Source organism: Scyliorhinus canicula, chromosome 16 (genome assembly GCF_902713615.1).
Source record: "Scyliorhinus canicula chromosome 16, sScyCan1.1, whole genome shotgun sequence".
Classification (NCBI taxonomy): Eukaryota; Metazoa; Chordata; class Chondrichthyes; order Carcharhiniformes; family Scyliorhinidae; genus Scyliorhinus; species Scyliorhinus canicula.
In genome coordinates, this window is record NC_052161.1 from 138973341 (window position 1) to 138997833 (window position 24493).

Below are 24493 nucleotides of genomic sequence, written 5' to 3' on the forward strand. Positions count from 1 at the left end.
TTCGAGGGCATTTCTAACAAAGTGCTACTGCGTAGGTTAGTGTAATCAAAACAAATTGAGCAATTTAATTGCTTTGTCATTTTTTTTTTATTATTGGTAGAGTGTTCCTCTATGGTTTGTCATTCATTGACCTTGATGACTGGTGGTTTTCATTTCCATTTGCTCATTGTTAATTGTTTAGTATGTACAACATTTTTGGTTGTAATTTGCTGCGGTTTCATGAATGTGATATTTGAGCCAATTGGGTGTAAGTACGGCAAGTCTGCATGTAGTCAGCCATGATGCCAGTGCGAAGGACAAAATATGTGCTGGACATTAAAATATTTTAGCTGCAGTATGATTTGCCGTTCATACTTTTTCTCGGCATATGTAATTTTACTGGTTTTAAAATAAAATGTAATTTGTACTTGTACATAAATGGTACAATACAATAGGTAATCACTTATTGTCACAAGTAGGCTTCAATGGAGTTCCTGTGAAAAGCTCCTAGTTGCCACATTCCGGCACCTGTTCGGGGAGGCTGGTACGGGAATTGAACCCGCGCTGCTGGTCTTGTTCTGCATCACAAACCAGCTGTCTAAGCCCACTGTGCTAAACCAGGTAAAAGCACATTGCCCCCTTTTGGAATAGGCTTGAAGGGTTGAATGGCCTACTCCTGCTTTCTATGCTTTTATCACTTGGGTGATACAATCAATCATCTATCCCTATTTTTTGTACAAAAACACATTGCAGAACAGCATTTGTCACTGAAATAGCCCTGTATGTTAATCCTTGATTTTTTTTTTAATAGCAATTGCAGATGAATTTGTTGGCTTCTGGGGAGCAGCTGAAAGGATTTTCTTAACTATAAAGGAATGTGCGGAGATTTTCTTTTTGAAGTTGGATGGGTTGAACAGAGTGTTTGCATTCAACCAATTGGGCTTCCTCCGGTTGCTGCTGCACACTGCAAATCCTTCAAATCCTTTACAACATAATAAGCCTACAAACTTCAATAAATGTTAGTTGGATGGGAGAGGTGGGGGAGCAAAAGAAATTGGGTTTTAAATATCCAGCTAAAGGAATGACAGAATCGAAATAGAAAGTTGACAGTTTAAGGAGCATTATGGTGAAATAATTTACTCCTGAAACACAATTGTGGTGTAACCTATTGATCGAGTGGTGCCTTCATTTTGCTTGCAATGTAAAGTACGCCCTCGAATGATGGGCTCACATGCTTTTGATTCCTTGTCGTTTACCTTTTTTCTAGTAGTAAAGCTAAACTTGGGGCAGCACGGCGGCACAGTGGTTAGCATTGCTGCCTACGGCGCTGAGGAGCCGGGTTCGAATCCCGGCCCTGGGTCACCGCCCGTGTGGAGTTTGCACGTTCTCCCCGTGTCTGCGTGGGTTTCGCCCCCACAACCCAAAGATTTGCAGGTTAGGTGGATTGGCCAGGCTAAATTGCCCCTTCATTGGAAAATAAAAAATAAAAAAATAAGTAAAGCTAATCTTCATTTCAGGTATTCCTTTTTAACCAGAGTTTCTCAAAAGAAATTACTAACAACTGCTTCCCTGCAACGCGACACAGTCTTTTTAAAAATTTGTCCTATTTTTAAAGAACAAAACTTCGATCAAAACCTTTTTACCAATTATGAGAGGTTTTTAAAAATTGAATTGGACTGACCACAGGTGTTAGAACTGAATGTTTTAACTAGGGTTGCTCATGTTGTTTTCCATTGAGTAATGCATTTTACACATAGACAACCTTTCCTAAATTATATCTCTCTTTGTCATTCTACCTAAATTGAGTAATGCAAAACTTACCAAAAAAGCATCTAATCAAGTTAGCAGATTTGGCCTGTAACGTATGGATGTAGCCAAATGTCATAATGGGGGGCATAGATTTGACAGCTGATTTTCTCTCTTTGCTGTTAAATGCTGACATCGATTTTTTTTCTATAAAAATACCAAACTGCAATTAGAAAAATGACCGGTTGGTTTACAAATGTTGTAAAATTCTAGTAAAGCACACAGGACAGACTGCAGTTAAAGCCAGAAGGAAGTGAAGGACATTTACTGAAAAATATGCACACTTCCTCACTTAACAACAATTCTCTCTCTCTACGGGATTTATCAAAAGCAGATTCCATCTGGGCATGTTAGGATTTGTGGTATCAAAGCTCGCATGTTTGCTGTTATATTTAAAGCTTGCTAACTCATGGAAGTGCTTGCAGATGCTCCCATCAAAATACATCAGTAATATATTTGCAAATTCATGTAAATACTCTTTCATTATTTTAATTTATTGATATGCTATGAATTTATCATTACATTTAAGGGAGCTCTTTGGATTGATTGGGGCAAATTCTGGGGTAAAGGAAGCTGTTTAAATGAGCTGTTTAATCTGAATTGAAGTAGTGTGCATGCATCCTACCAGTGGCGCTATCTAGGGCAGTGGGGGAGAATATAAACTCAATGTAGGAGGGACAGACATTGAAACTACATAGGGAGAAGATACTCTGCAGCAGGAACCGGGCAAAAGATGTCGATCTGAATGCAGAAAGTGACACAAAAGAACCCAGAGAGGTTACAAACAGAGGCTTAATGGTGAAATGAATAAAAACACGGCAGTTGAGGGATGAGTGTGAGCAATAGGCACCTCAGAATCCTGCTTGTACAAATGCCGGGAATTTTCAGAGAAAATCAACAATCTGACCATGTACCATTCCAGAGGAAAGTTGCAGGTGTCCCTATTGTAGGTGTCTCTGAGAACATGGGTAAATGGGGGAATGGATGGAGAGGTTGGGAGCGGTTTCTTCCCACAGTCTGAAAATGTCCAGGCTAGGTGGGTTGGCCATGATAAATTTCCCCTTAGTGCAGACCCGATGGGCCAAATGGCTTCCTTCTGCACTGTAGAATTCTATGAATTTACAGGAATAAAAATTCCTGCGTAGAAAAGAAACGGTGGGAGATGGTCTGATTTTTTTTTTACAAAGCAGGGCACAATGACAGATATATCGGGGAAAGCAGAGTGGGACCCCTGGATACAGATAAATGACGCCAAGGAAACAAAAAAGCTATTGCGATCTGTCACAGATAATGTCAAAAGACAACACCTAAAACTGCATATTCAAACGAAGGAAGCACAAGAGGGAACAGATATCATTCTTAAGTTTCTTTGTGGGAACTTATCAATATCCTTGACGCTGACTGAGAATTTAAGTTGGGGGGGGGGGGGGGGGGGGGGGGGAGGAGATAGGAAAATCAAAGCAGTGCCCAAACTGATTCTGACTGTTACAACAATCAATATTGGTATTTATGCAAGGGCGATTGGAAGTTAATTTAATCTGTCCATGGGATGTGGGCGTGGTGGGCTGGGCCAGCATTTGTTGCCCATCCCTAATTGCCATTGAACTGAATTGCTGGCTGGGCCATTTCAGAGGGCAGTTGAGAGTCAACCTGTGGACCTGGAGCCGAATTTAGGCCTATCAGCATGGCAGATTTCCTTCCCTGAACCAGATGAGCTTCACAGCCAGTCGTCATGGCCGCCATTGCATATGTTCCGGATTTATGAATTGAATTTAAATTTCACCAGCTGCTGTGGTGGCATTTGAACCTTGTGTCCTCAGTCTGGGCCTCTGGATTAATAGTTCAGTGGCATTACACTATGCTACTAGATCCCCACCTGTGGTATCACATCCTATCTTTATTTGCCTTATAATGTAGCTCTATCAGGGATCATCAAAGTCTGAACCTTGCGTATTTTCCCTTGTGCAAAAGCAAATTACTGCAGAGGCTGGAAATCTGAAATAAAAACAGGAAATCGTGGATATGGCATACTCTTCTGACACAAGTTAATCGACCTGAAAAGTTAACTGTGTTTCTCTCTACCCACAGCAGCTGCCTGCCTTGCTGAATAATTCCAACATTTTCATAGAATTTGCAGTGGAGTACGAGGCTATTTGGCCCATCTGTTTTTATTTTGCTGTTTCCCCTCCTGTCCTTAACTCCGTGTCCACCAAGTTGATTATGATGATCCTCTTGTGGCTGGAGCTGAGATAACTCCTGTTGGGCAGAGGAAGATGAACCCTGCGACCTTTCTAAATGTTTAGTCCCTCTATAAATGGATAAACATCCTCTGAAATAGTCTCCCATGAATTCCTGACATTCAGACAGAAGTTTACAACAAGGCCTATGCGTGATATTAACCATCAGGCACATTAACTGGAGTTCTTGAATAGATTTTTGAAACATCTTACTAAGACAGCAAAAAAATATTTTATTTTAGAAAGTGGATTCGTTGATCTAGGGGTATGATTCTCGCTTTAGGTGTTTCGGTCTTGAAATTTGTGGGACGTCTTGGGTTCAAATCCCGGACGAGCCCTTTGACGATGTTTGGGGCAGCACGGTAGCATAGTGGTTAGCGCTGTTGTTTCACAGCTCCAGGGTCCCAGGTTCGATTCCCGGCTTGGGTCACTGTCTGTGCGGAGTCTGCACGTTCTCCCCGTGTCTGTGTGGGTTTCCTACGGGTGCTCCGGTTTCCTCCCACAGTCCAAAGATTTGCGGGTTAGGTGGATTGGCCATGATAAATTACTCTTGGTGTCCAAAAAAGGTTAAGTGGGGTTATGGGGATAGGGTGAAGGTGCGGCCTTGGGTGGTATACTCTTTCAAAGGGCCGGTGCAGACTCGATGGGCCGAATGGCCTCCTTCAGCATTGTAAGTTCCATGAACTATGAAAGAAGGTTTGTCCAGCAAAATTTGCTGAAATGAATTTTATGTTATATATTTGGTGGAGTGAAGTTGTTAATGACAGCTTGTGTAAGCAGTATGCTGGATCTTGTACTTTGTATTGAACAGCAACAGGGTTTTAATCTTCGCTAACTGAATGGAGTATCTGTATTTCTCACTGCCCACAGATTGCCACTGCAGTGAAATTCTTACAGAACCAAAGAGTTCGCCAGAGTCCAATAGCGACAAGAAAATCCTTCCTAAAGAAAAAAGGTATGTCCCTTTTCTACCAAATCCCAGTTCAATCCTTGACTGCGATGCTTATTTGACAATCCTACAGAATATGCCTGTCAGTCACCTTAAATTACAGGTCATTCTTTATGTCAAAGTCAGGCGTGAGCTGGATCACATGCTCTTGGGGGATAAGTTACTGGGCAGCTAATTAGTCACACGTTGAACCCTTTTATTATTGATCACCATTAAATTTTTGGGAGTTTATTTCAAAATACATGAACAACGGGTTTGTGTTTCTCTGCGGTATTTTGAAAAAGACATGCACGACAAAGTCTGCAAACTGAGGAAAATGCAGTGGTGAGGTTACTGTTGGAAAATACAAAAATGTTGTGTTTACAGAGTTTTGTATTCATGTAAGTGATGCTTTCTTTTGCTTTGCAAACTTGCTCCTTTGGCCAAGGGGGCATCCAAATGGTGGGGCATTGGATTTCGATCTGAAGTCTTTCCAACAATGAGAGGAATTCCTTTTTTTATATGAAGCTGAAAAGGGACCACTTGTTACAATCGTGCACAATGTCCACGAAGATGCCTGTCCCTCTTCAGACCACTTAAAATCTGGAATCTAGTTCCAGCATGTCGTACACGCTGGTGACACAGGTTTTTCATGGTTTCGTTCAACTCTAACCTATGATCTTTTTGTTAGAACCCATCGGCTTTGCATTGTTGGAGCTACTTCAGAAGTGAGGACTGCTGCTTGCAACTCCAGAATATTGTCTTGCTTTTGCTTTTATTTCACCTTCACTGCTCTTGAAATCTTCCTTCACCATATTGTTGTCTGAGATTCTTGCGGCTTGTACCCTAAGCAAATTCCTACACACTCCCACTATGCCACTTTTCACAGGCCTCCGCTGCCTCCCTGCCCCTTAGGCATCGACTTGATCATTGTATTTGAATTCCTCCATGATCTTGCTCCAGTGATTCAGTTGCTGTCTTTTTAGGCTTATGCCCTAGCACACACCCTCCTTTCTTCCAGCTCTGGTCTACTGTGCGTTTCTCTCCCTGGCAGAGCGCTCAGTCACCGTTCCCCTGCAATCTGGACTTCTTTGTTAAGACAGCCGCACCTTGCCACCCCCTCACCATATTCCACACCCTCACCATATTCCACAGGTTCCTAAAATATACCTTTTTGACCGTCAATTTAGTAACCTTTTCCTTCTGAATTGCCTGCTCCCATTGTCACCACTACCCACTCTCAGCTCCTTATCAAATCTTATGAAGTTTCATTACAACTGGTTTCTCCAATACCTCTGCACTGAGGCATTAAGGGGCTGTTAAATAATTTGCATGCTAAATTATTTTGTTCCTCTTGAATAGACCACTTTAAAGCTCTAGCATATTTAACAGTATTAATGGCAGGCTTTGATTAGTGATAAAGCTTCAGGTAATTCCGTCACCAAGATATGTGTTGAGGCATGAACCAGCAGGTGGTAAGTGCCTTGAGAGCCAAATCTCAAAAGGGGGAACTTGGTAAGTGATTGCAACTGTTTTCTATTTGTGTTTTACCGTGAGAAAATGCATGTACTGAAGTCAGGAGGCACAAATTCCAGTCACACATTTGGAAATTTTAAATATTAAATTAGAACATTTAATATCAAAAGAAAACTTAAGCACACAAGATTACATTTACATAGTTAAAATTAGTGTTACAGAACATTCCCCCAAAGGATTTACTCATAAGCACCCCTTTAGGCAACAATTCCTATAGATCCTTAACTGAGTAACACATTAGTCAGCACTGTTGTTTCACAGCGCCAGGTTCAAGTCCCATTTGGGTCACTGTCTGTGCGGAGTCTGCATGTTCTCCCTGTGTCTGCGTGAGTTTCCTCTGGGTGCTCTGGTTTCCTCCCACAAGTCCCGAAAGACTTACTTGTTAGGTGAATTGGACATTCTGAATTCTCCCTCTGTGTACCCGAACAGGTGCCTGAGTGTGGCGAGTAACTTCTTTGTAGTGTTAATGTAAGCCTGCTTGTGACAATAGTAAAGATTATTATTTTTTTTTGTAAATTTAGAGTTTCCAATTCATTTTTTCCAATTCTGGGGCAATTTAGCGTGGCCAATCAACATACCCAGCACATCTTTGGGTGAAACCCATGCAAACACGGGGAGAATGTGCAAACTCTACATGGACAGTGACCCAGAGCCGAGATTGAACCTGGGACCTCGGCGCCCAAAGGCAGCAGTGCTAACAGGGGCAGCAGGGTAGCATGGTGGTTAGCATAAATGCTTCACAGCTCCAGGGTCCCAGGTTCGATTCCCGGCTGGGTCACCGTCTGTGTGGAGTCTGCACGTCCTCCCCCTGTGTGCGTGGGTTTCCTCCGGGTGCTCCGGTTTCCTCCCACAGTCCAAAGATGTGCGGGTTAGGTGGATTGGCCATGCTAAATTGCCCGTAGTGTCCTAATAAAAGTAAGGTTAAGAGGGGGGGGTTGTTGGGTTACAGGTATAGGGTGGATACGTGGGTTTGAGTAGGGTGATCATGGCTCGGCACAACATTGAGGGCCGAAGGGCCTGTTCTGTGCTGTACTGTTCTATGTTCTAACCACTGCGCCACCATGCTGCCCCTGTAAAGATTATTATTAGAAACATAGAAAATAGGTGCAGGAGCCGGCCCTTCGAGCCGGTACCATCATTCATTACGATCATGCTGATCATGCAAATTCAGCATCTCATTCCCACTTTTTCTCCAAACCCCTTGATACCTTTAGCCACAAGGGCTATGTCCAGCTCCTTCTTGAATATATCCAACAAAATGGCCCCAACAGCTTCCTGTGGTAGAAAATTCCACAAGTTCACAACTCTCTGAGAGAAGAAGTTCTTCCTCATCTCAGTCCTCAATGGCTTCCCCCTTATTCTTAGGCTGTGACCCCTAGTTCTGGGTGTGACCAACATCAGGATAATTCTTCCCGCATCTGGCCAGTCCAGTCCCTTCGGAATTTTATACGTTTCTATGCGATCCCCTCTCATTCTTCTAAACTCCCATGAGAGCCCAGTCAATCCAGTTTTTCTTCATATGTCAGTCCTGCCATCCCGGGGATTAGTCTGATGAAACTTTGCTGGACACCCTCAAGCCAGAAGACCCAAAATGCACACAATATTCAAGGTGTGGCCTCACCAATGCCCTGTATAACTACAGAAAGACATCCCGACTCCTATACTCAAATCCTCCCTCTATGAAAGCCAGCATGCCATTAGCTTTCCTCACCATCTGCTCTTCCTGCATGCCAACCCCCAGTGACTGTCCCACCATGTCACCCAGGTCTCGTTGCACTTCCCCTTTTCCTAATCTGCCTTCCTGTTTTTGCACAAGTGGATAGACCCACATTATATTGCATTTGCCAAGTATTTGCCCACTCAGTCAGCCTGTCCAAGTCACCCTGCAGCCTCTTTGCATCCTCCTCACAGCACACACTGCCACACAGCTTAATGTCGTCTGCAAATCTGGAGATATTGCAATTCCTTCATCCAAATCATTAATGTATATTGTGAACAGCTGGGGTCCCAGCACTGAACCCTGCGGTACCCCACTAGTCACTGCCTGCCACTTTGAGCAGGACACGTTTATTCTCACTCTCTGCTACCTGTCTGCCAACCAGTTCTATATCCACGTCAATACGTTACCCCCAGTACCATGAGCTTTAATTTTTCTCACTAATCTCTTGTGTGGGACTTTGTCAAAAGCCTTTTGAAAGTCCAGATACACAACATCCACTGGTTCACTCTCTTGTCCACTCTACTGGTCACATCCTCAAAATATTCCAGATTTATCAAGCATGATTTCCCTTTAGTGAATCCATGCTGACTTAGAACATAGAACATAGAACAGTACAGCACAGAACAGGCCCTTCGGCCCTCAATGTTGTGCCGAGCCATGATCACCCTACTCAAACCCACGTATCCACCCTAACCCTCCCCCTTAACCTTACTTTTATTAGGACACTACGGGCAATTTAGCATGGCCAATCCACCTAACCCGCACATCTTTGGACTGTGGGAGGAAACCTGGACCGATCCTGTCCCCGCTTTCCAAATGCTCAGTTATTTCATCCTTGATATTTGACTCCAGCACTTTTCCCATCACCGATGTCAGGCTAACCGGTCTATAATTCTCCGTTTTCTCTCTCCCTCCTTTTTTAAAAAGTTGAGTTACATTAGCTACCCTCCAATCCATTGGAACTCTTCCAGAGTCTATAGAATGCTGGAAAATGATTACCAACAACCTGTACAAAGAAAATAATAGCAATATTATCACAAAGCACAACCCACTGTTGATGTAGGGGAAATATTTCAGGTGCTTCTCTCTCTCTCTCTCTCTCTCTCACTCTCTCTCTCCCTCTCTCTCAGCTGCAGAAATTCAAGACTTCAAACCAAAATCCTGCTTTTTGGAATAATCAGACATTTCTCTGGGTGGCTGAAGGTTGCTCACTTCACTTCACAGTTCTAGCCGAGCACACAGAACTCTCTTCAGGAGATCTTAAATGTCCGCATCTCAACACAGCTCCCAACCTCTCTCAAATATGTTTGTTCTCATTATCTTTTCCCATTGTCCTTATTCTCTTTTGAAATTGACCTTTCCCAGGATATAAACATTTTTTATGTTCTCCTTAAGCCACCACTTTCAGGTAAAATAAAATTGAACAACTTTGCTGTATTTATTTCTGATTTTTTTCTAAGGTGTAAATTCCTTCTTGCCTCCCTTTTGAAATTCAACAGCTATAACCCCCAAATCCTCACTCATCGCCGAATGCAAATGTTGACCCATATTGTATTTACTTGTAGTATAAGGGGAGCACGGTAGCACGGTGGTTAGCATAAATGCTTCACAGCTCCAGGGTCCCAGGTTCGATTCCCGGCTGGGTCACTGTCTGTGTGGAGTCTGCACGTCCTCCCCGTGTGTGCGTGGGTTTCCTCCGGGTGCTCCGGTTTCCTCCCACAGTCCAAAGATGTGCGGGTTAGGTGGATTGGCCATGCTAAATTGTCCGTAGTGTCCTAAAAAAGTAAGGTGGGGGGTGGGGGGTTTATTATAAGAATGTAGTTAAACATATATAAAACACAGCAAGGATTTGTTGTCAATTACAAACATTAAAAAAAAAACAGTTACAGTAATCTATGTATATAACCCTTAAGGAATCCCACTTAGCTGTTCCAATTCAATAACAAAATCCAATAAACCAAAACCCCTTTCTAGGGCGTGGCCCAGCACACTGTAATCTCACTCGAATGGGACTGGTGCTTTCCTGAGATCCAGCCTCCAACCAGCAGATTCAAAACTCCTTCCGGAAAGCAACTCCATCTTTAAAGTTACCAAGGCAGTTTGCCACAACCCAATGTGCTTTCAGTTCACTGGACCAGCTTTAAAATGAAAACAGGAAAACACTGATTCTCTTCTGCAGTCCAAACCGAAACTGAACTCCCAAACACTAAACCCCCTCTCACCTGACAGCCACAGCCCAGCTCCGCCCACAAATGACATCACTGAAGCCGTGCTACAAGCCATGTGGTCAAACAAAATCTTTCTTAAAGGGACACTCCCATACCTATACACACACACATACAGACACACACACAAAACAACACTGTTTTTCAGAATAGTACAGAGATACAAAAAACAAAATTTGTCATAGTTGCTCAAACTCATACCACTCACACCATCATCCCCCTTAAGGAGGCAAGATTAGAACTCGCCTATGTGGCAACTGTCAGTAGGCATGTTGACATCACATCTTTACTAAGCAAGGTAGGGGGTCGATTAAACCCCCCCCCCCCAAACAGTGCGCGCATGGGCTGAATTGCCATACTGGCTGAGGTTATCCAGGAAGGCGCAACCTTTTCAACCTTGCCCTTTGCCTGAGGTGTGGTGACCCCTCAGGTTAAATCGCCGCCAGTCAGCTCTGTGTCAAAAAGAGTGAGGAGCCTATGGTCCTCAGACTATTGCGATTTTCATTTCACTACATAATCTTTATTAGTGTCACAAGTAGGCTTACATTAACACTGCAATGAAGTTACTGTGAAAGTCCCCTAATCGCCACACTCCAGCGCCTGTTCGGGTACAGTGAGGGAGATTCAGAATGTTTAATTCACATATTTTGGGACTTGTGGGAAGAAACCGGAGCACCCGGAGGAAACCCACACAGACACACGGAGAATGTGCTGATTGCACAGACTGTGACCCAAGCCGGGAATCGATCCCGGGTCCCTGGCGCCGTGAAGCAACAGTGCTAAACACAACTGTCTGGAGTTTTGGGGTATGAGAGACTAGCAAACCAGAGGTTGAGACATCAAATGCCGCCGTGGCAAATTGTAATGTGTGGGCTTGCACCAAACTAAAACCTATTACACCTGCTACATCATTGTAAGAACCTAACCAATTCTCAATTGCTCTTCCAGGGAAGGGAACTTGCCACTTCTACCCAGCCTGGCACTCCAGTTATGCACTATTTAACTGCTTCTAAATGCCTGCTGGGCAACTGGTTTACAATAAATATTGGCACTGTTTGCCCAAGGATAATTTTTAAAAAAAAGCTTCCAAACCAAATATGTTGAAAAGAGACCTGGTCCTTCAGAAAGTCCTTCATCTTAACCACTTCCGCTTTTTGGCATTGTTGAGGCATAATCTGAAGGTGTAGCAAATAAATGATTTGGGAAGAATGCAGATATACACCATTAGTGCATTCTTTGAATTAAGTTCATTTTCCATGGATCCTGGTTTCCGTTTTCTGCCATTGTTGGAATGCAGAGAAAATCAAAAGGAATGACCTAAAGAGTAGAGCAAATGAGCTGGAAGGGTAAACATTGTCAAGAGAGAAAAGGGAAGGGGTGACCTGATTAAGGAATGTTTTAAATAGGTAAAGTATTCAATGATATGGATAAGAGAAACTCAGAATATTACTTTGTTATTCAAACCAAGAGAACATCAATTTAAATTACTCAGAAAGAAATTGAAAACAGATCATAGAAAATAGTGACTCCTCTAAGGATGATAAACATTGGGATTATTGTACCAGATGAGGAATCAAATATAGGGTAATTCTGTTTACAGTTGAGCCTGAAGCTGGTAACATTGGAGGGATGACTTCACTATTATAAATATATTATATATTATAAATCTGGCAGTGTGCATTTTCATCAAACTACTTTTGTAACTATTAGTCACTGCTGAATTTATTGGTTTATGGATTCATAGACATTTACAACACAGAAGGACATCATTCACCCTATTGTACCCACACCATATACCAGTCCCATTCCGGGTACACTGAGGGAGAATTCAGAATGTCCAAATCACCTAACAAGCACGTCTTTCAGGGCTTGTGGGAGGAAATCGGAGCACCTGGAGGAAACTTACGCAGACACTGGGAGAACGTGCAGACTCCGCACAGAAAGCGACCCAAGCTGGGAATCGAACCCGGGTCCCTGGCGCTGTGAAGCTGCAGTGCTAACCACTATGCTACTGTGCTGCCCATCGCGTGAGGGAAATGTATAGAAGAGTTTTCTAGCAGTAATCACAGTTAAGTGCAAATGGCAGCCTGTCTCACCACTTTCTCAAATATCTCCCACTCTTAATATTATTATTAATTATTATTTAGCGCTAATTTAACATTATCCTTTTGTCACAATGATAAAATCGAAACCCTCCCACAAAGTTCACATTTTTAACCCAAAATCATTCTTAAACTCCCCCTTATATTACATTTGAACAAGATTATGCCTGTATTAGCTCACCTCCCATCATCTTACTTATGAAACATGCCGTATGCAATTTGCCTCTAATTTCCCTCGCAGCTAATTCATTGCAATTACAAAATAAAACCTGAAAAATGCACAGCTCCACTTTTGCGCAATCCATTTTCTTATTGAGCCGCACATCATGCGCTGTACAAAGAGCAGCCATTGCGGGAGATCCACGAGCCATGTATTAAAGTGAAATGAACAAAATAAAATGAACGAATGAAATGAAAACCCCTTATTGTCGCAAGTAGGCTTCAAATGAAGTTACTGTGAAAAGCCCCGAGTCGCCACATTCCGGTGCCTGTTAGGGGAGGCTGGTACGGGAATTGAACCGTGCTGCTGGCCTGCCTTGGCCTGCTTTAAAAGCCAGCGATTTAGCCCTGTACTAAATGATCAAAGAAGTAAAGAAGGGTTAATATGCAGGATGTTTCTGAATTTCAGTAATGCAATTTAAAAGCGCATTCTAATTTCCTGGTGCCCACATAGCTAACAGCACTGGATTTGAAGTGAGCTCCGTGTGTACTTGGATACACACATTGTACTTTCTGACCTTAAAGGGACAGGTCACATTAAACACAATAACAGTAACATTTAACAATCGAAGAAAATATTGTGTATTTCATTGTATAATACTCCAGTCGCTACAAAACATTGTGCCATCTGATATACCATGAGCAACACTACAGGAACTCTGCTGTTAATTTTTTTAAGATATGAATTGAAAGAAACTGTAACTTTAAGCATTAGAACACATGAACGGCAGATAATTTATGAGCCACACGATTAGGCCTGTAAGTCTTTAGACCTACTTTTATAAAACATTTTCTATGTTTAGCTCAAACTGAACAGCAATAAATTATATTATGTGACTGTTTTGTAAATCCATAGATCTACATCAAAGATGTAGATAATTATATTTGCATGTAATTCATAACTACTGTATTTGCATGTAATTAACTTTGCAAAAATACTGTCTATAAATGTAATTCACAACTGAGGGGGCGGCTATGAGATGAAATGTGTCAGTACACGGTATCTGACTACATAACAGAATCATAGAATCCTACAGCACAGAAGGCCATTCAGCCTGTCTGTGCTAGCTCTCCACATCTGTCCAGTTTAGTCCCACGTCTCAGCTTCTTAGTTTTCTCCAAGCACATCTCCAAAGTTATATGGAACCTGATTTCTTGACACTTTCAGGTAGTGTGATCCAGATCTCAATACTGTGAAGAAATTACTCTTCACTTCCCCTGTAATTATACTGCCAATTAGAACATAGAACAGTACAGCACAGAACAGGCCCTCCGGCCCTCGATGTTGTGCCGAACAATGATCACCCCACTTAAACCCACGTAACCCGTATATCCGTAACCTAACAATCCCCCCATTAACCTTACACTACGGGCAATTTAGCATGGCCAATCCACCTAACCCGCACATCTTTGGACTGTGGGAGGAAACCGGAGCACCCGGAGGAAACCCACGCACACACGGGGAGGACGTGCAGACTCCACACAGACAGTGACCCAGCCGGGAATCGAACCTGGGACCCTGGAGCTGTGAAGCATTGATGCTAACCACCATGCTACCGTGAGGCCCCAATTGTTTTCAATCTCTGACCTCTGTTTACATAGAAAATGATGTGGAGATGCCGGTGTTGGACTCGGGTGGGCTTCAGGTAAGAAGTCTTACAGCAGCAGATTAAAGTCCAAGGGGTTTGTTTTGAATCACTAGCTTTTGGAGCACTGCTCCGTCCTCAGGTGAGCGAGGAAGGAGCTGCGCTCCGAAAGCTAGTGATTCAAAACAAACCTGTTGGACTTTAACCTGGTGTTGTAAATAGAAAATAGAATCCCTACATTGCAGACCCTCTGAAAGAGCACTGTCACCGTAACCCCACCTAGCATACACATCCCTGGACACCAAAGGGCACATTTAGCATGGCCAATCCACCTGACCTGCATATCTTTGGACTGTGGAAGGAAACCGGAGCACCCGGAGGGAAAACGCAGTCCCGGGTGGGGGGTGCAAATGCCACACAGTCACCCAAGGTGCAAATTGAACTCTGGTCGCTGGTGCTGTGAGGAAGCATTGCTAACCACTGTGCCACCCAACCTACTTGGTCTATGAGTACCTCTCATAATTTTTAATACCTATATTAGGTTTCCGCTTCCCTTTCTCTGTTCTAAGCAGCACAATCTCGGCATCTCTACATAACTGAACTTGCCATTTCTGTTATCATTGTGATAAACAGGTACCCTCTCGAGGGACTTGAATCCTTCCTAAAGTGCGGTGCCTAGAATTATACACAATACTCCAGTTGAGGCCCTTGCATTACATTTTTTAAATATTTAGCTTGACTTCCTTGTTTCATATTCAGTGCTGCTGTTCGCAAAGTCAGATATCCTTTGTATTTTTTTTAACGGCTTTGTCAGTGTGGCCCTGCCATCTTTGAGGATTTATTAACATGCATTCACAGGTCCTTCTGCTCTTGTACAAGCCCCCTCCTCCCCCACCAACCCTTCAGAATGTTTAGATTGCACTGTGTCTCCATGTGGTTTCTCCCACAATGCATCTCTTCAAACTTTCCCGCATTAAATTACATCTGCTATCAGGCAGCCCCTTTTTGCCCCTCTGTCCTGTAATGCTACTACGCCAGTTGCTAAAACCTTTCTTCCTAAAAGGCCAGCGTTTTCCTTTGCACTTAATAGAAATTTGAAAATATTATTTTGTCCTTGCTGTTATTTTTCTTGGAGGATCACCTTTTTAATAAGAAGCTTTGTAAACACAGATGTAAAATTTGTATTATAACCCAACCATGGGGATTGTTTTTCCCTCTATACTAGTAAAACTGCCTTTTTGACCTGACAAAGTAGTTTCTCTTAAAGGGGGCAGGGAAAAATACTGCAGCTAGTCTCTCTGCTCCTTGCCTCATGCTATCCTTGTCCATCCTTCCAGTCTTCATAGCTTACTTTTGAGAAAGTTAGCGTTACGCAGTGTGACTGCATTTGCTAATTGCTGTGTCTGTTGACATACATAGTTAATTTGTTAAACATGTTAAAAGGCTGCCATTAAATAAGTTTAAAAAGAGATTCTGCGAGGAGTCTTAAAAAACGCTTGTTTTGCAGTACAGCAGAAGGCCTGGGATTGTCAGTAGGCTGCTGGCAACTAACCTTTTGGCTTCAGCAAACTGTACTATAAGGGGGGCTTTTATCACCTGTACGCTTTTGAGTTAGGAAATTGATCTGTGTCCTCTGATATCTCACGTTTAACTGGTTCTAGCCCACTGTGTGGGACTCATCAGTAAATAGAAACTCTTTACCACTGTGACATTTTGTTTGCACATCATTGATGCAAAGTAATCCAACACTGCCATTCAATGCTTGCATCATAGTAGCAGAGCGCAGATTCTATGACACCTCTTTATTTCCTCTCCCCCGCTACCCCACCTTTCTTGGTTTACCTGTTGGCAGAGTCCTGCGATGTTAACAAAGTGAAGTTGCCTATTGGGAGGTGCAGATGCTAGCAAGCATGAATGCGCAGTTTATTGTGGCTGGCACCCAAGTAGTGGATGTTGATGATTTTTTTTTGGTGCCATGTTTTCATTTTTCTTAAAGTGATTCGAAGATTAATCATGCGCACTGAGTGAATTATTCAATGGGGAAGACTGGATAAAGATGAGGATAACCTTTATTAGCGTCACAAGTAGGCTTACGTTAACACTGCAATGAAGTTACTGCGAAAAGCCCCTCGTTGCCACACTCCGGCCCCTGACCTGGAACACAGAGGGAGAATTCGGAATGTTCAAATCACCTAACAAGCACGTCTTTCGGGACTTGTGGAAGAAAACCGGAGCTCCCGGAGGAAACCCACGCAGACACGGGGAGAACGTGCAGACTCCTCACAGACAGTGACCCAAGCCGGGAATCGAACCTGGCACTGTGAAGCAACAGTGCTAACCACTGTGCCGCCCATCGCAGGGCATTAATGATATGACTACACTAATCCCATTTTCCAGACAGAGTACTCGTGTAAAAGGCAAAATTCTTGATTAGTAATTGATTTTTGGCAACATTATCTGAAGTTAATAGATGGAATTGGCAAACTCTGCAGTGACCTGATCAAATGATCTGATCCGTGGTTGGAATTAAATAATCTGGAACCATGCCCTACAGATATTTGCTGGCTCACGACTCTTTTTTTGTCTTGGGTATTTCAAGCTCAGAGGCATGATGCACGATCAATCACTACTGAAGCGAGATTGTAGTCCAATTGAAGGCTTTAATGAACAAGTAATTACCCCAGCAGCTCCGGTACAGAATGACTGCTGTGGGTGAAACACAGACTCTTACGCTCCGCCTGCTGGGCGGAACCAGGAGGCAGGTTCTATCACTCACACTACAGTATAAGGTACATCCCACCTAGGTACCGCGATACCCCTAATATAGCCGACCACATTCACCCCTGTTTAAAAGAGTCCAGCGGGGGTGCTGGCCTTGCTTTTACAGTGGTAGAGGTTATAGCGGTACCCTTTGGTGCCCTTACATGCAATATACATATCTACAGACAATTATTTACATGTTCATTTTACAATGAGACTATCAGCCGGTCGGGGGCCCTGGTCGTCCTCTGCGATCGTCGCAGTCCCGGCGGTGATGCTGGCGTCGGCTTGGGCATCCATGGCTCTGGGAGCATGTCGTCTTCAGCTTCATCGCATCTAGGTGGGGCCAGTGGGAGGACGGATCCTCCTGGGAAAGGGGCTGCGGTGGTGGTGCGCCGGTGGGGAAAATGGTTGGGGTTTGGGGGGGGGGGGGGGAGAGGGGGGCTGTGAGGGTGGGGATCCAGCGGGGGGCCAGATCCCAGAGGGAGACCGTGTCTTGTTGGCCCTCGGGGGGGGGGGGGGGGGGGGGGGGGGTACTGGGGGTTAGCACGGAGGAGATGTACTCTCTCGACCAGTGGGTCCGACTTGTGGGCCCGTACGTGTTTGCGGAGTAGGACGGGTCCGGAGGCTGCCAGCCATGTTGGGAGCGAGGTCCTCGAGAAGGACTTCCTAGGGAAGGCAAGGAGACGTTCATGAGGTGTTTCGTTGGTAGTGGTGCACAGTAGTGATCGAATGGAGTGAAGTGCATCGGGGAGGACCTCCTGCCATCGGGACACTGGGAGACTCTTGGATTGTAGGGCCAGTGGGACGGCCTTCCAGACCGTCCCGTTCTCCATCTCCACTTGCCCGTTTCCCCGGGGGTTGTAACTGGTCGTCCTGCTGGAGGCAATGCCCTTGCTGAGCAGGAATTGACGCAGCTCGTCACTCATGAAGTAGTGACTATGGATGTAGGCAGGGAAACCGAACAGGGTAAAGATGTTGTGGAGGGCTTTAATGATGGTGGCAGCCGTCGTGTCGGGACAGGTGATGACGAAAGGGAACCGGGAGTATTCATCAATCACGTTTAAGAAATATGTGTTGCAGTCGGTGGAGGGAAGGGGCCCTTTGAAATCCACGCTGAGGCGTTCAAAGGGGCGGGAAGCCTTCACCAGGTGCGCTTTCTCTGGCCTGTAGAAGAGCGGCTTGCACTCCGTGCAGATTTGGCAGTTTCTGGTTACGGCCCTGACCTCCTCGATGGAGTAGGGCAGATTGCGGGTTTTAACAAAGTGGAAGAACCGGGTGACCCCCGGGTGACAGAGGTTGTCGTGGAGGGTCCGGAGTCGGTCTACTTGTACACTGGCACAAGTGCCGCGGGACAGGGCATCAGGAGGCTTGTTGAGCTTCCTGGGACGGTACAAGATCTCGTAATTATAGGTAGAGAGCTCGATCCTCCACCGTAAGATCTCATCATTCTTAATTTTGCCCTGCTGTACCTTATACTGTAGTATGAGTTGTAGAATCTGCCTGCTGGTTCCGCCCAGCAGGCGGAGCGTAAGACTCTGTGTTTCACCCACAGTCATTCTGTACCGGAGCTGCTGGGGTAACTACTTGTTCATTAAAGCCTTCAATTGGACTACAATCTTTCTTCAGTCGTGACTGATCGTGCATCAATTTAATGAACAAGTAGTTACCCGAGGAGCTCCGGTACAGAATGACTGCTGTGGGTGAAACACAGACTCTTATGCTCCGCCTGCTGGGCGGAACCAGCTGGCTGGTTCTACCACTCGTATACAGTATAAGGTACATCCCACCTAGGTACCGCAATACCCCTAATATAGCCTACCACGAGGCATAATACAGTAACATTTCTTATTGGCTACATTTATTATTTTATCATTTAATTTTTATAAAGCAACATATAAATAGATTTGTATTGTTTTTGGACACCAAAGTTAGGTGGATGGAATTATTGTCTTTTAATTGACTTAATTGACTGTTTGTGCAATCTTGCAGTGGGGACTGGGTCTTTAGGCCACCAGTTTATCATGGTTTCTTTGACTCTAATCATTTCTGATAGATTATGCTGTTCAATTAAATTCTCCGTGTGTGATGCAGTCCAACTCTTGATTTAAAATTTTTTTTAGAGTACCCAGTTCATTTTTTCCAATTAAGGGGTAATTTAGCGTGGCCAATCCACATACCCTGCATATCTTTGGGTTGTAGGGGTGACACCCACACAAACACCGGGAGAATGTGCAAAGTGACCCAGAGCCGGGATTGAACCTGGGACTTCAGCGCCGTGAGACTTGCAGTGCTAACCCACTGTGCCACGTGCTGCCCTCAACTCTTGATTTTTAATCTTCCATTACATATAGAGTTGATTATTGTTGGAATACATTCTGTTGTAATATATCAAAGTTCTCTCTTGTCCTGGCTGTAGCCCTACTGCTCCAGCAGGTGAGCTCTAACATTGAAGATTGAACATCTGATGAGAGTTACAATTCTAGCTCACATGCGTTTATTGTAACCAAGATTGGCTGTAACATCCTAGCTCTTTTCCAAAGGTACCCAGTTAATGGCTTACCGATTTGTGCTCGAAAGGATAAATTGAGTTTCTGCGTTGGTGGGAAGCCTGGACAATTATGCAGCTGTACTATTAAATAATCTTTGCAATTCTTTATGGAAAGAAGCACGTACTATGGGGACTAATTAATCATAAAAGCTTTGGGACTTCACTGTATCATTGAGGCAATGAAGCAGTGAAAACGTGAAAACTGAGACTAAAAGCTGCATGATTGTATAAAGAAACCCAAGATAGAAATCTATTGCTGTGCAGCAGCACGCTCCATGTCAGACTTGACTGTGCTGACCTGCCCATGAACAAAATAACTCCCATTAAAATAAATTAGAGAATTTATTTCTTTATTTTTCTTGCAATTAGGACTAAATGCAGTTGGAATCTGGGTATTATCCACTGTACAGACAATATTAAGATATGTGGTTCGACTGGCATAAAGCTAGTTTTACCTGGAGAAGGATTAAAAGCGTTCTACAACTGTGACACAAGTCATCAAAATTTTCTTTGTCCAACATTTTAAAGCCTAAAATAGTAACTGAAAGTAATCGCAACTGGTTATTTATTTCATTAGAGAAGTTCAGATGTCATTCTAGTTGTTTTAACAGTCATCTAAACCCCTGCAATTAGATTACAGCCTTCAAATTACTCCCTTACGTGACCAGTGATTTCAGTTACTACTTGTACTGCAGATATGAATTTACTAGGGGCCCATTGCCTAAGCAAATGTAAGGATAATTTTGGGAGATTGTCCTGGTGAAGGGTCATTAATGTGACCCTTCTCTCTCCACAGATGTTGCCAGATTTGCTGAGTATTTTTAGGTTTCCAGCGTCTGAATTACTTTTAATATCGCATTAGTGTCAAACTCACTGTCACTTCCCTTCCAAGAATGCCCATCTTGAAGGAGTTCTGCACTTCTGTTTTTCCATTTTGTTTCTTTTGACTTGCTCATCTTCATTGCTTTCTGTTTCCTTCCAGTGTAAGCAATGAATGGTCATTGATCTGAAATGCTAACTCTTTCTCTCTCTTTCTCTCCAGTGATGCTGAGTATTTAGTATTTCCGGCATTTTCTGCTTTCATTGTGGATCATTTCCTCTTTTCTATCCTGACTTTTCTTAACCACAGTCTAATAGGAAATATACAACAGAACTGGTTGTGTATAAAAGCCAACCATTCCTCAGTGCAGCATGAGATACTGCCATTATATTAATAAGAGAAAATAAAGACAGCATGTTAGAAACAAATTTTACATTAATGAGAGGCTATGGAAAATGATCCACTCAGAAAGGAGGTGAAAGGAGTTTAGTTTTACATCCCTTGAGCTATGCGGATTCAAAAAAAAACTAAATTGCAGGCTCCCTTGCTGTCATTTAAATTAATTTTGCATTCCCCCCCCCTCCCATCCCTCTTCGCTCCATTCTATTCCCAAAAGTGTTGGATTCTTTCTGGAATGTGGTTTTCTCCAAGGTCCCATTTTTCTCTTGAAACTGATAGCTAATGGCTTTGAAGATTTGGAATCGTAATAGTAGCCAATATTCCCCTGTCCTAATCAAGAGACACTGAGGCTAGTTGCCCTGTTCCTGCCATTGCGGAGATTGGTCCTCATGGTTTTATGGCTCTTTACCAGATGATCAGTTATTGCAAGGGAGATATTTTAGAAAATAGTGAATAGATAGTTCTCCAAAACTATATTTTTAAAAATTGGTTTATTAAGTGCCCCAGTCACAAATAACCTATTTCTACGAAATCTTACACTTGAATCACCAATATATCAGTGCTGTGATAAATAACAGTAAAGCTTCTGTGCTTGAGACAGCATGAAGCTTCAGTAAGGACAAAGTACAGCACAGGACCAGGCCCTTCAGCCCTCTAAGCCTGCGCGGATCATGATGCCTGTCTAAGCTAAAACCTTCTGCACTTCCAGGGTCCGTATCCCTCGACTCCCATCCTATTCATATATATTTGTCAACATGCCTCTTAAAACGCCGCTATCGTACCTGCTTCCACCACCTCCCCCGGCAGTGAGTTCCAGGCACTCGTCACCCTCTGTGTAAAAGGCCTCTGTTAAAGTGGTTGAGAAAGAAATCATGGTGGATTAATTTGTACACTGGTGTCCCACAACATTGCCATTGCCGTTGACTGGTATACAGACGTGTGTACAATTTCAGTTGCTACAGCACAAGAAACAAATTACAGATATTGAGAGAATGCAGAAGAAATCAAGCAGAATGATTGAAGGGACGGAGGGATTGGCTTGTGAAGTGCAAAATTTGCACAGTGGACTGTTCTCGTTGGTAAAGAAAAGGCAGAGAAGAGAAAACTATTTTTGTTAATTTTCTAAAGGAACTCGATAACTCAGGCCATTACAAGGTAATTCACCTTGGCCGGAGCAATCAGAAAATACAGAGGACAAGGCTGATGTAAAGAGGGTTAGTTTAATACTAATCTGTGAAACCAGGATTCCAGTTAGCAAATGTAAGAGCGGAGGCAGACGGTGAAAGCGGTTAGCACGGATTCATTCAAATTAGAGATATTCCTTCCACAAAATAACGCTGTGTAATTTGCGAGATGAAATGTGCTAAGTGGAGCATGCTTTGGAGAAGCACGTGGCTTTGGACTCGTAGTTCTCAAAGAACAAAGAAAAGTACAGCACAGGAACAGGCCCTTTGGCCCTCCAAGCCTGTGCCGACCATGCTGCCTGTCTAAACTACAATCTTCTACACTTCCGGGATCCATATCCCTCTATTCCCATTCTATTCATGTATTTGTCAAGCTGCCCCTTAAATGTCACTATCGTCCCTGCTTCCACCACCTCCTCCGGCAGCGAGTTCCAGGCACCCACTACCCTCTGTGTAAAAAAAACCTGCCTGGTACATCTCTAAACCTTGCCCCTCGCACCTGAAACCTATGCCCCCTAGTAATTGACCCCTCTACCCTGGGAAAAAGTCTCTTGACTATCCACCCTCATAATTTTGTAGACCTCTATCAGGTCGCCCCTCAACCTCCGTTGTTCCAGTGAGAACAAACCGAGTTTATTCAACCGCTCCTCATAGCTAATGCCCTCCATACCAGGCAACATCCTGGTAAATCTCTTCTTTCCCTCTCTGGAGCCTCGAAGCCCCCCACCTCTGGGGTTTTCATCACGCCTTCTTTCTGTGTTGTAGGTCAACTGATGGAGATTAATTGCTCTGATTAGTCAACAACATCATTTTTGTTGTGACTAATTGGATGTTAGAAGATGAATTGGATGGACCTTGGTATTTTTCATGCAGCAATTCCTGTGTCCCAGTGGTTAAACACCTTTATGTGTAGGTCCTAGATGTCTTGTGTAGCCTTCATGGTGAAGTTGCATGTGTAATAAGCTCATCAAAGACTGCTAGCTGCTGAATGTCTCTCAAAGTGTAAGCATAGTACTAAGAATAGTTATTTTATATTGATTCTCTGTGCCTTGAGTACTAAAGATTAATTTCAAATCTGTTTTTCTACAATCTGTGCACATGATTTTCTTTAAATTATTAAAAAAAATATGTGGTGGGGTGGAGGGGGGGGGGGGGCTGTGTGCAAGAATGTTGCGGTAGCCTTTAAAGAGTTAATTTCATTTCATTTTCCAGGGTTAACTAAAAGGTCACTGAAAAAAAAATTGAAAGCATTTCAGGAAATGTATTGAAATCTGATAGCCGTTTATTGCACCATGGTATCCTGCATTTTACCTTAAACATACCATTTTCAAGCAGTCTTCTCTACCTTCATAAGGTTCTGTGAATGACATTTGTGTCCTTCCCATACTAATGTAACTAACTGTATATCAAGGCTAGACTTCTCCAATTCACATCAAATTTGCTTTCATGAAACCTTAAATCAATGCTGACAGCTTTTGGCTTTAAGCTGAACACCGCTCTTGTTAATTTTCAAAGCACTAAAGACGCTGCCAATATGCAGCCATAGAATATCAGAAAATACTGTCATCTTTTAGCAATATTCAAAATTTATATGAGAAGTGCGACGCATAGGTCTGCCTTTTTTTTGTATTTTCTCAAATGTGGTGAACAAACCATTCATTTGGATGAACAGTGTGACGGTACCCTTCTTCAAAACCCCCCGTGGAAATAGTTTGTTATTAGCCCTGTAACACAAAGTGAAGATGACTTAAAAATGAAATCAAATTTAAAAATAAAAGCAAAGTGTGCTTGGTGATATTACCAGAAGATTCGATGAAGCATTGTGATGCAATTTTTATTTCACTTATGGAATGCCCAGGTTGAAATCACTGAACTGCATAAAATGCTTCAGCATAATATTGTCAATATCTGACACTAACCAGCAATGTATTGTGTTGTGCTTGCCGTTCAGTATGTGGTCACCGTTTTGAAGGGTTTATTTATCAGTGATGAGCAGAGGTCCATACTGGAGACAAAAAATATAATTACCCTAATATACGCTGTTAACGTTCCTGTATAATCAAGCTGCATTAAGTTTATTTTTTGCGAACGAAACCTTTTAAATACACACTTTAATTCTCCCAAACTGAAACAAACAAGGGAAATTGGAGGAAGGAAACATTATGTACATTCTCAAGAGTAAGGGTCCAAAACTTGAAGATTACAAAGTTGTTCCTTTCCAATCATGACATAATCAGTCTAGAGTGAAGTGCTCATTTGTGTCTTGCCAGATTAGTTAACCTGGGAACCTATGAAATGAAGTGTTTCTTTTGTCAAACATAGCAGATATTGTGGAGGTTGCAAGGTCGACCACCATGGCGTTATGGAATTCTATCTCTGCAGCCTCCTCTGGTTCCCTCCCACACCATAAACTACTTAAATAATGAAAGAAGAAAATGCTG

The 24493-nt window shown here is 43.2% G+C and overlaps 1 protein-coding gene across 2 annotated transcripts in view; it reads left to right on the top strand.

The window, feature by feature from the left end:
* pex14 (peroxisomal biogenesis factor 14) overlaps positions 1-24493 on the top strand; it is a 281432-nt gene that overhangs the window by 123792 nt on the left and 133147 nt on the right. For both annotated transcript variants that reach the window (XM_038773696.1, XM_038773697.1), the window contains exon 3: positions 4893-4977. In XM_038773696.1, the coding sequence (XP_038629624.1) occupies positions 4893-4977 (85 nt within the window). The remainder of the gene's footprint in view (positions 1-4892; positions 4978-24493) is intronic.